Here is a 12,204-nt window from a genome sequence, read left to right on the forward strand (position 1 = left end):
TATAATTTACTGTTACAAAGAGAATAAATGTGAAAAAAGTAAGAAGAAGAAGATCATTCACAGAAAGACAGATCATTATCCCGCCTCTGGGCGTACAAACTAATTTCGAAGGAATAGGCAAACTTTAACTCTAACCGCTTCAACTTCTTCATGTATCTAATAGCTTCTCTAATCCTCAGTTGTTCAAATTTCTTCGAAACATATAGTTCACACCACCGTAGTTACTCGTGAAACATTGAACATGCTACGAGCATCGTACGAATAACGCGGCAGTGGAAGAGTATTTATCATCGGACAAGTGTTTTTGTTAAATGGTCTAGACTGAAATTCTTTCACGAACATGAAAGACGAGTGTAGAAAATAAAGGATAGTATATTGAAAATAAAGGATAGTATACTCAGGCCATTCCACAAATGCTCCGGTTTTGCATATATTTCTTTGTATTTTATATTTTATGCACAGACAACTTCTGGCTAAGTGTTCACTAAAGGTTTTTAATTCTCATCACCGCGTATGCAGAGAGATGGTTAGCAACGATAATTGTTCACCTTCTGAGACCGCAGTTACGGTCATCACATACTTGATCTTCTCGCAATATCAGACCACCGCGAAATCTCATCCATCCCACCGTTGTAGTTCATACGCTGCGCTGTTTTTAGCGGAATAACAAGCATATATTCAGACAAACTTCGTAAATATGTTAGAAAACGAATATGATCCGTGTTCTGCACTTGTTAACGAGACCATTTCCTAAAGTTCTCCCCGTTTCTGTTTCTCAAATAACACATTGAAAAGATCCAACGGATTTTAAAGGGTTTATGATTAAAAACCCTCACTTATTTGGTATCTTCGTTACCGATTTCGTCGATTAACGTCAACTGCCATTACCCGAAGGCGTATCTCGCAGATAGATGAAAAATTGCTACTTTAAGACTACCAGCCGTATCGATTTTGTGTCTGGAATAGGGATAAAAAGATTGAGAGAAAAAGAAAAAACGCGTGGTATAAAGTTCTGATAACTCAGAAGTGCAAAAAACCACTAGAAGAAAGTAATCATTCATCCCAGTCGAAGCATTTCTAAAAGATGACTTATTATTTTCTATCATAAAAAGAAAAATAGCTTCTTTGCCGCCCTTTTTTGTGTAAGCTTCAATTTCGCTTGCGTTCGTTTCCAACTACACAGATAGGTTAGGAGCACTTTCTTTCCCTACACTTTGTGTACTTTCATCCAGTATTTCATATCTCAGACTGCAAAATTTAGAAGCCATAGCTTTCACTGGTGTTTTTTTTTGTAATCAGTGCAACGTTATCCTGAAGCTGCAGGAAAAGGAAAAAACTGCTCACTACTACCATCAAGACTTCGCCAATCACAAAACAAAGATGGCTGCACACTGGAACCTAAATAGATCCTAGAAGTGTGTTTTCGTAACCAGTGGATGACATAAAAAATTATTTTTTTTTTATATAAAAAAAAGAGGAGTCTGCACAAGATCGCCAACCATCGTCCAATCTACTTATTTTCAGTCATATATAGGATCTCCATAGGAATAACTCTAGAAAGGACTGAAACGACATAAAGCGAGCGATACGAACAAGCAACATTTTGAAAAAGATCCAGCACGATTCACTTAAATACAAAAGTTATCGAAAAGTTGCATGAGTGCAAACCCCTGTTTCGTATTTCTTTCAGCGACATGAAGAATGTTTTCAATTTCAATTCAATTGATGAGGAAGCACTGAATGACCAGACTCGACTCACTACATAAACATTCCTCTGTGAACTGTATAACACCTGCGAAACGAAAACTCGCTATTGCAATCCTACAATAAGATCGAGAATGTGATGAGAAAGGAGAAATAATCTATGAACTTCTCGATCGCGGTGCTGAATTTGGAATAGGATAACACTGGATTGAAAGTTCATGCTCGGCACTACGCACTCGGAACTATCCTGTCTTTGTTTCATTGGTTACCTTGTTCATATGACTTCAAGCATCGGTAATTTTGAACTACTATACTGGTCCTAAACTGTTTTCAAAAATCTGTTCCTGGCGTATTAGTCTGCCGGAAACCGTCCAAGTAATTGAGAATGAGCAAAACCATTTTTTGGAAACACCAATCGAAAGCGCATGAGCCGTTGATATCAATTGTGCTGCTTGCTTTTGTCAAATATGGTCTAGAAACAATCGACGTTTCGGCAACCTTTGCTAATTACTTTCATACTATGCAATCCTGCCACTGGAATGTAACATATATACTACGGCCACATGAAAAAGGTGCTAAAGTTACGTCATACTTCGAGAACATCTCAAACTCTAGACGATCTAGCAGCAGAACTGTGTAAGTCACGTGTTTGCGATCCTGTGAACTGGCTAATACAGTTTCTCAACTGAGTCGTGGATGGAAAGAAAACGTCTATAGATCAGCAACGATGCACAACAATACTCATCTGGAAGAAGTGCAATCTAGCCGAAGCCTCGAGTTACAGGCCAGTTTGAATGCTGTTTCACAGCATGAAGATTCTCGAAAGCATCAACGGCCGCAGAATTCAAGACATTGTCCATGTGCTCACTAATTAATGCGGTTTCGTTACAAACTGCGGTACCACTGATGCTATCCATGCTACATGGGTTCTGACTGAGAAGCAAAGTCAGAAGCAAAAACCGCTGCTTCTAGCATTCCTCGAACTGGAGAAGGCATTCAAGCACGATCAGCATGAAGTCTTGGTACGCTTCGGGTCAACATGCTGTCAAAACAAATAATCAAATGTGTCCTAATCTTTTCTGTTGACCTAAGAAATTGAGTACAAGAGGCTCGGCGGTCGGCGGAATTCTCCATCTTTGTCGGTTTAGCTCTCTCCCCTGCTCTTCATAGACGCCGTCTATACCAAAACAAGAAATCTGCACCGTGGACGCTATTTTGCACCGATGCTAGCGTCTCAAAACAAAGAACGCAGCAAACTCAACTGCAGTGCTATCAAATGGCTGGGCCTCAACGTCAAAAGATCAGTTACGTGACGACAATCGTAAATGAGCCATCACTATCTTTACTGGTGGCGTAGACCTTCTGAGGATCGCCATTTCTAAATATCTGGGTTCGATGATAGCATTCAACGACAGCTTTACACGTGAGGTTATCATCCATCAAACGGGGCATGGGTGAAATGGCGATAGCCATTTGGCATGCTCTTCGGCAAAGAATGCCTGAACGTCTCAAGTCGAAGGTATATGGAACCGTCATTCGACCTGTAGCGCTCTATGAAGTCAAGTGATAGGTCGCGATCCAAGAAGCGGTAATCCGTCTCGAATTGATGGAAATGAAGATGAAGCAAGGGACGATTAGTGTCACCCGCTTCGACCATATCTGCAGCGCAGATATCCAACAACGACTAGGCGTATTTCCGATAGCCGAGAAAATGGGTGAAACTCACGTGCAGTGTTGCTGTCATGTCCTACGGGTGACAACTACACACTTCGTAAAACTGGGATAAGCGTAGATCTGCAAGAAAAGTGAACATAGGACGGCCGAAACAACGCTGACTTGATAACAATCATAATAGCGTGAAGTAAGTAGGCGTTTGCTTTAATCAAGCGCGCGAAAGAGGCAACTAATCACCAAAATCCCGCCACTGAACGGGAAAAACGCTGAAGAAAAAGAATGCGGATACGCTTCCGAAGAACAAGAACGATAGGAAAGAATTTCCTGGCTACTCAACATAATCATAAATCAGCTGCTCAAATATGTCCCTGCCCACCTCAGCAGTTCTAGCAACTTCCTAAAACATCTCCGCAGTACCTCGTTTGAGCGTGAATGTGTAGTAGAGACCTTTGAAGTTACGTCACTCTACACGAACGTTTCAAACGATGTAGCGATGCAGGCTGTTCACGAACTGCTCACGCAGCGCCAGGCTTCATTGAACATGTACGGATTCAGCATTAGGCAGATCATGACATTGATAAACGAATGCTTGAATTGCTCTATTTTCCGATGGTCAGGACAGTACTACCGACAACTTAGAGGTCTAGCTATGGGACAAAGGCTGGCACCCACTCTCGCCATTGTTTTCATGGCCAAGATCGAAAAGCCTATAATAGACAGCAAACCACTGTTGCATTATCGTTACATAGATGATTGTTGCGTCGTCTGCTCAACACAAGCAGAACTAGACGCGTGCTTCAATATTCTCAATCAGCAGTGTCCGCACATTAAGTTCACAAGGGAGAAATCGATAGACAACTGGTTGGCTTTCTTGAATGTGCACATTTTTTTGCGGAACGGGATATGTAAGACTAAGTGGTACCGAAAACCCAGTAGCAAAAACATCCTAATCCACTATCTTTCAGCGCATCCCAGCAAAATGAAAAAATCTGTTATAGGTAACATGTACAGAACGGCGGCAAGAGTCTCATCGAGTAGCCAGGAAAAAGCATGGTCTATAAATGTGGCCCATAAAGTAGCAATGTCCAATGGGTACCCAACTGGAGATGGTGCTACCCGACAAGCACGGTATTCCTCTCGAAGACCCAACGTAGTGGATGGCACAGAAAAGATCCCTTTCTGTTTATCTTATATATCTGATGATAGCAGAGCAGTACAGGGCTGTCCACGAAAAGCGGGTCTACAGAATGACGTGAGGGTTGTGGAAATACCTCCAGCAAACCTCAAGGGTCAGCTGATACGTAACCGTGTGTATGATCGACTCTGCACAACTCCCAGCTGCGTAGTTTGCCCGTATGGCAGAGAGGGTGATTGCATGATACGGGAGTGGTGTATCGTATCACGTGCAGGTTGTGCGGTGACGATTATATAGGGGAAACGGGACGCTCACTGTGTATTAGGGTCAAGGAGCATCTAGATGGACTCGAAAAATCAAAAACCTTCACCCCACTTGGAGCACACCGTAGAATATGTCATCCAAACTCCGAAGTAGAGGTAGAAGTTCGTATATTATCCTACGAGTCCGAAATCACAGCACGCAGAATACTAGAGGCCTTTTGGATAACCGCCAAAAGTCCAAAAATGAACAAGAAGGACGAGTGCATTGCGATCACAAACGAGTTATCCCCATGTCAAGACCTATGCGGGTTTTGATCCACGGGGCGGGCCGTGAGGTCTCTATATAAAACCCTTATGACTCGTAGTTGTGGTACGTGGTGGTCTGCTGTGTTAACAAGTCTAGCTAATGAGGTAAGTAATAGCCTATGTGTTGCTGTTGAGTTTGCTTACCGTTTGAGTGCTTTCTGTAGGGTGATGAGGCGCTTGAGGGGATAAGTCACTAATGGCTTTGAGTTTTTGAGTTGAGTTTCCAGACTCTGACGAAAGCGATAACGCCGAAACGTTAGCCGTTGTTAAATAAAGACGATCAACACCAATCTTGGCTACAGCTCAAATCAATTAAAACAAGAACACACTCCAGAGAAGAACGCTCTGCTTCTCTCCTCAACTTTAACCAGGAGTTTAACATAATCTTAGGTCACTTCAAACGTTTGAAACCGCACTCGTCTGCAGAAGCGACATATCTATGATCTTTGGAAGTTGTCGGAAGTGCCACAATGGGCACTAATAAAAAGGTGCATGTTTTTTAGCAGGAGAAAACTAGAAGAAGCCTTTTCTTCTTGACACCAGTTCAAACTGAACGTATCTTTGATTGATTTGCCTGAGCTATAGCCAACATTGGTGTTGATCTTCTTTATTAACTAACAGCTAACGTTTCGGCGTTATCAGCTTCGTCAAAGCCTGGAAGAAATCAAAGCCATCAATGACTTATCCTTTCAAACGTCTTACAGGAAGCGTTCAGACGATAATCAAATTCAAAGGATGACACACCGGTTAGCGCTTACCTCATTTGCTGACTTTGGGAACCTAACAGATCATCAAACAACACAACTACGAGTCAAAGAAGTCACAAGGGATCTAATGGGCCAACACGTATCCGACAAGTACATCTAATGAGCCGACAAAACCAGCACAGATCTTGACGTCCTTTCTGGCAATGCACTCATCCTTTCTGCCCAATTTTGGACTTTTGCCAGTTATCCAAAATGCCCCTAGTGTTCTGTGCGGTATGGTGCTGGACCCAGAGAACAGAAAAAAAGGTATTCTAACAATTTCTAAATCTACTTCGGAGTTTTGATAACATATTCTACTGTGTGCTGCGAGTGGGGTAGTGTTTAGATTTTGTGAGTCCATCTAGACGCTGTTTGACCCGAATACACAGAGGACTTCCCGTTTCTCATATATAACCGTCACCACATGACCTACATGTGATACGATACACCACTCCTGATACCAAGCAATCACTCTTTCTTCCATAGGGGCAAACCACGCAGCAGGTAGTTGTACACGGTTGGTCATACGCAAGGTTACGTACCAACTAATACTTTAGGTTCGATGGTGATATCTCCACCTGCTGATGATAGCCCTCACATCGTTCTGCAGTCCTATTTTGCATAGAGAGCTCTGCTGATATCATCAGATATATAAGGTAGACAGAACGGAATCCTTTATCACTAGTCCACGACATTGGGCCTTCGAAAGGAAAGTCCGCGTCTCTTGAGACACATTCTCAAGTCGGGTACCCGTTGGAAATAGGGTTACATATCGTGCTTGTTCCTGGCTGCTCGATGCAATCCTTGCCGCAGTCCTCTATATCTTACCCATAATGGAGTTTTTCATTTTGCTGCGATGAGCTAAGAGGGAGTGGACTAAGATGTTTTCTACTGGGTTTTCCATACCACTTGGTCTTCGATATCCTATTCCACAAATAAAAGGATTACGGATAAAGTGCCTGGCGTTAATCAATCCGCTTGGGATGCGCCACCACTTTCACTTCAATTCAGAATCGCTTGAGGTCCGCGAACGTGTTACTGGCCTATACAATTAGTTGCGGTGGCTAGCTGATGTGTCAAGTTAGTGCTTTTATCCTCCCAGACAAGTCTGGTACCAATTTATCGACCCCGGAGGGATGAAAGGCTTGGTGAGCACTAGGGCGGATTCGGACCTCCGATCGATTGTGCAGGCAGCAGAACCTCTAACCGACTGCACTGCTCCTATTCCACAAATAGATGTGCACATTCAAGAAAGCTAAAAAGTAAAAAGTTGTCTGTAGGTTTCTAATTTGTGAATTTGATGCGCGCACTCTGCTTGTTGAGAAGATCGAAACATGTGTCCAATTTTGCCTCTGTTGGAAAAAAAATGCAACAGTCATCTATGTAACGACAATACAGCAGTGGTTTGCGATCGAGCATAGCATTTTCAATTTTCGACATAAAGACAATGGCGGGAATAGGTGCCAGCCTTTGTCTCATATCCAGGCCTCTCAGTTGTCGGTGGTACTGTCACGACCATCGGAAAATAGAGCAATTCAGGCATTCGTTTATCAATGTCATGATCTGCCTAATGCTGAATCCATACATGTTCAATGAAGCCTGGTGCTGCGTGAGCAGTTCGTGAACAGCCTGTATCGCTACATCGTTTGAAACGTTCGTATAGAGCGAAATAACGTCGAAGGACTCTATGACACATTCGGCTTCGAACTCTGTACTGCGAAAATGTTTGAAGAAGCTGTTTGAACTACTGGTTGGCAGGGACATATCCAAGCAGTTGGCTTAGGACTATCTTAAGCAGCCAGGAAATTGTATCCACGGGACCTCTAATACCACTTGTAATATTAGGGTGTTTGGAAAGTATCCGCCGAAAACTTCGCAGTAGCGCAGATTTTTTAGATGTTCTGAAAGTTCCCATTTTAAATATATTATATTAATAGGACGCTTGTATACACATGACATATCTGACTCCCTCTTCCTTGCTTATTTCATCCTATAATGGCCGAACATTCCACCCATATTCGACACTCGCTCCTTTACGAGTTCGAATCTGGCCACCCCGCTGCTGAAGCTCATCGAAACTTAAGTCAATTATTCGGCACTGAAGCCCCTTTCTGAGCGGTCTGTGCGCGAATGGTTCCAAAGCTTCAAAGCCGGAAACTCGAAGATGGGCCTCGCTCTGATCGACCGACTGCAATATGGTTCGACGAACTGAAGAATCTGCATCCATATGAAGGTGTGCGGTATTTTGCTGCCAGCCTTGGCTGTCCGTTGCCCATCGTGAGCGGTGGACTGCGATCTCTGGGAATGGTGAAAAAGCTCGGTCACTGGCTCCCACATGCATTGAGCGACGGCAACCGCCAAAGACGCCTGGATATCTGCACTCAGCTGCTCTCCAGAAGCCGCAGATTCGACTGGCTAGACACCATTGTCACTGGAGATGAAAAATGGGTCCTCTACGTCAACCACACCCACAAACGTGCGTTGTGCGCTGACGATGAAATGCCGGATCCTTTCATGAAAGGTGAAATCCATGGTGAAGAAGGTCTAGTGGGGAGTTCATGGAATCTACCGTTTCGAACTGCTGCCGGACAACACGATAATTACTGCCGAGGTCTACTGCGCTCAACTGCAAAGACTGGCCGACAATATCCGCAAGGAGCACCCGAAGCTCGACAACGTCCGCCTGCTGCACGATAACGCGCGCCCTCACATCGCGAAGAAGACTCCCCAGAAGATTCTGGAGCTCGGATGGGAAGTTCTACCGCACCCATCGCACAGCCCGGACCCAGCTCCAAGCGACCACCACCTCTTCCGATCGCTTTAGCATCACTTGGAAGAGAAGCGCTACGATCATGACTACCTCGAGAATGACCTTCGGGCTTTTTTCGCCTCCAAGTCGCCGGAGTTCTACGCCAAAGGAATACGTGATCTTGTGAGACGTTGGCAGGAGGTTGTCGATGTTGATGGAGATTATTCCGTCGAATAATAAAATGTTGTTAAAAAGTTGTGCTGTTTTGAAATTTTTCCGTATTTCGGCAGATACTTTCCGAACACCCTAATAGGTCTCACTTTAAAGTCACGTGAGTTATTCAAAGCGAGACCATTTTCAGAGAAGTTGTGTGTTCCTATCAAGAGGTTTAGGAACAGACATACAATCTTTAGACTTGAAAGGTTCTTTAGTTGCCTTGTTGTTCCTGGTGTTTCAACATTATTCAGACGACGATATTGCTTTCTAAATTTGTTGGTGGAGTATAGAACATATAAAGTGTCATCCTCAAGATGTTGGGTTGTTATCGCTATGCCTAGATCACAAATGCAATTCTCACGTAGGCTTCGGCGTTGGGCATCAGAGAGGTTGAAATCTACGCGTTTTTTTTTCTCTAGAAGCGCTCCGAAGAGGAGTAAACGAATGTTGCAAACACTCTTATCTTGTTATTCATGGTGGGGCTAGAGTCCGGTGGTTTAAACACCGTACCTGGGAAATGTATGGAGGGTAAAGATGCTCGCTCAGCAATTCTGTTGTCTTGTCTTCCCTCTTTTTCTTTTTGCTCTCAGTCGCAACTTATCATGAACCAATTGGAGGCCGCCCACGATCTTTTGTGATACACCCACACGTTTTGATTGAACAGTAGCAAAACTAGGGCCGAGATTGAAAATGGAAAGCCCACTAGTTAAGATGAGTTCATCGCCAGTGACAGAAACACAAAATTAACCTTGTGCATAATAGTTCTTAGCATTGGTGCCGTTGTGATCTAACACAGAGAGGTCGCGCTGACAGGTTCGCCAGTTTTCTGGTGTTGTTGAAGTTTTATAAATCGTCTGAACTTTTTCTATAGTACAGATTTAGCAGTAGAGCGGATGCCATACAATACAACAAAAACATATAATGCTCTCTTCTTCAATGTCATACGCAGAAGTCGTTGTTCAATTTGTTGAATCTGCCTGTTTTCCTTGGAGACACCGCCTATCTTGTAAAGCTGATGTCTTTTGCTTGATGGCTATGAAGTTCGGAGTAACTTGGTGTTGTTGACAGTGGCAGAGAAAGAGAATGGTCTGTATTTTTGGAGACAATTTCTTGCCTCGAAGAAAAAACTTCCTTTACTAATCAAAAGCAGTTTGCTGGTACATCTCTTAGCAGTGACCTTATTCGACTGTCCCTGAGTCTCGTCATGTTGAATACGTAGCTTTGATTGATCTGCTTGAGCTGTAGCCAAGATTGATATTGATCTTCTCCATTAACTAACAGCTAACGTTTCGGCGTTATCGCCTTCGTCAAAGCCGGGAAAAAATCGAAGCCATCAATGAGTTATACTCTCAAGCGACTCATTATGTTACAGGAAGTATTCGAACGAAAGGCAAACTCCAAAAAAAATCAAATGAACAGAAAGGATGAATGCATTGCGATTCCAAAGAACTAGCCCCATATAAATCTCTATGTGGGTTTTGACCTAAGGGGCGACCTGCAACGTCCTATAAAAACCCTTTGTGATTCATGGTTGTGGTGAGTCTGTCACGTTACCTAATTTCAGCAAATCAATAAGCGCTAGCCGATGTGTTGTTCTTCAAGTTTGATTACCGTTTAAATGCTTTCTGCAGGGTGATGAGGAGCTTGAGAGAACGTCACTTAAGACTTTGATTTTTTCCAAGATCTGACGCAAAGTTAGCTTCTACTTGACAAAAAAAATCGATACCAATCCAGGCTGCAGCTAAAGCAAACCAATCAATACCAATCCTGGCTACTGCTAAACCAATCACAGCTATGTATTCAACATGCCAAGACTCAAGGACAATCGAACATAACATAACTGTAGGCATTTTATTTCATAAAGCGCTTGTTTTTTCACGGTGAAACTTAAAATTTGGTTCTATTTCGTCAATTGTTACGAATATTCAACAGCTACCAACAAGCTATGATAAATGTTCTAGTTTGGAAATCGGGCTGTTGCCTAGAACAGACCCTCCGTCACGACGAATGATTGTGGAGTCTGCAATGTATGAAGCTGGTCGTTGCTTTCAAGTGTCCAAATCCGGGGAAAACTCGACTGCTTTCAGAGAAGCGCGATTTTTGTAGCTTCTACAAATTATCTCCGTATTTGAAATAATCAGTTTTTCCAGCGAGGAAACAATCTTTCCAATAACATCGGAACGAGATGAACTTGCAATGTCCAAAATTTCTTCCTTTGAATCCACCCACTTGTACAGCAGGTATACTAAACACTATGGTTATAGCGACCCAGACAGAATCCGCCAGAAATCACACCTCCACCAGACGATTCCTCTAGTTACTCTTTCCCACAGAGACATTGTATTCGAGCATAAATTGACTGCAACGACCATTATATACAGTTCTTTTTCATAAGAAGTGCAATGATGACTTAAAATTATTACGAAGAAGAGCGATTATGGAAAAAAATCAAAGTAAAGCTGATTAAAAGAAACAAAAAAGATAAGAAATAGGAGACGAGAGAATAGCTGAATGTTAGTCAAAAAATCTTTAGCATGAAAATTGAGGAAGTTCTGATGCTTGAAAAAGTCCCATCTTCTTCTTAAGAAAAGCTCCCTTTCGATTTGCATTTGCATTTGCAGGATAGAAGATCTACGTACTATTTTTTTGAAACTCTCTTTCTAAATCCAGCAAATAAATCGCGCTTTGGCGCTTCCCACTTACTTACTTAGATGGCCCGTCTTCACGGGACGTGCGGGCCCAGCATCTCTTCCACTCTTTTCGTTCCCTCGCCATTGGCATCCAAGATGTTCTCAAGTATCGTAAGTGACCTTGACGAGGTCTTTGAGCCGTATCCAGCCGAGCTGGTCCATCCGTGTAGCGAACACGTCACCCCATCTCGTTGGTGGTCTCCCTCAAGGGCGTTTAACATCTCTTGGGATCCACTCTAGCGTTCTTTTAGTCCATCTATCGTCGATTCTTCTCATGATGTGATCGGTCCATCTACGCTCTGCTCTCAATATATTTTCCTTTGCATCGCAAAGAAGGACATTTCTCTGTCAGAAGTCATAACTGTGAAGACTGGTTTGATGTTGTGTACCTCAGTTGAGCCTTAGAAGACATCTTTCAAAGGTTCTGTGGGAAGTTCCTGGACGTGGCAGCGGTGTCTGCTCACATTTCCCAGATGGATGCAAATTCGAAAAACCGCCGATTCCCAGATGGATGCAAATTCGAAAAACCGCCAATTCCCAGATGGATGCAAATTCGAAAAACCGCCGATTCCCAGATGGATGTAAATGGTGCCAACGTTGCTCTCATTTTTCTGTTCAATTCTTGCTTCAAAGTCATTCCCCATATTCATAGAACGTCGTAGGTAGACGTATGACGAAGTTTTTGCGATGTGGGATCTTTCCTGTGGCACTCCTCCGTCGT

General features: G+C 43.1%; 2 protein-coding genes across 3 annotated transcripts; both read left to right on the forward strand.

Annotated features, from left to right (window-relative positions):
• Positions 1-3,154: 3,154 nt before the first annotated feature.
• Positions 3,155-5,949, forward strand: RB195_023518 (uncharacterized protein; the record flags this gene model as incomplete). 2 transcript variants are annotated; one of them, XM_064210985.1, is made up of 5 exons in its annotated part: positions 3,155-3,223; positions 3,275-3,419; positions 3,996-4,196; positions 4,377-4,506; positions 5,787-5,949. In XM_064210985.1, 5 exons carry the CDS (start codon positions 3,155-3,157, stop codon positions 5,947-5,949), a joined length of 708 nt encoding a protein of 235 aa, XP_064066865.1. The 2 variants fall into 2 exon arrangements, with proteins under 2 accessions (XP_064066865.1, XP_064066866.1); XM_064210984.1 differs by lacking the exons at positions 3,155-3,223; positions 3,275-3,419; positions 5,787-5,949 and having other exon boundaries at positions 3,872-4,810.
• Positions 5,950-7,958: 2,009 nt separating this feature from the next.
• RB195_023519 (uncharacterized protein) lies at positions 7,959-8,525 on the forward strand (the record flags this gene model as incomplete). The annotated part of the gene is made up of 1 exon (XM_064210986.1): positions 7,959-8,525. The coding sequence occupies one exon, from the start codon at positions 7,959-7,961 to the stop codon at positions 8,523-8,525; it is 567 nt and encodes a 188-aa protein (XP_064066867.1).
• Positions 8,526-12,204: the final 3,679 nt, after the last annotated feature.

The sequence above is a fragment of the Necator americanus genome, chromosome X (assembly GCF_031761385.1).
Source record: "Necator americanus strain Aroian chromosome X, whole genome shotgun sequence".
In the NCBI taxonomy this organism is placed as follows: domain Eukaryota; kingdom Metazoa; phylum Nematoda; class Chromadorea; order Rhabditida; family Ancylostomatidae; genus Necator; species Necator americanus.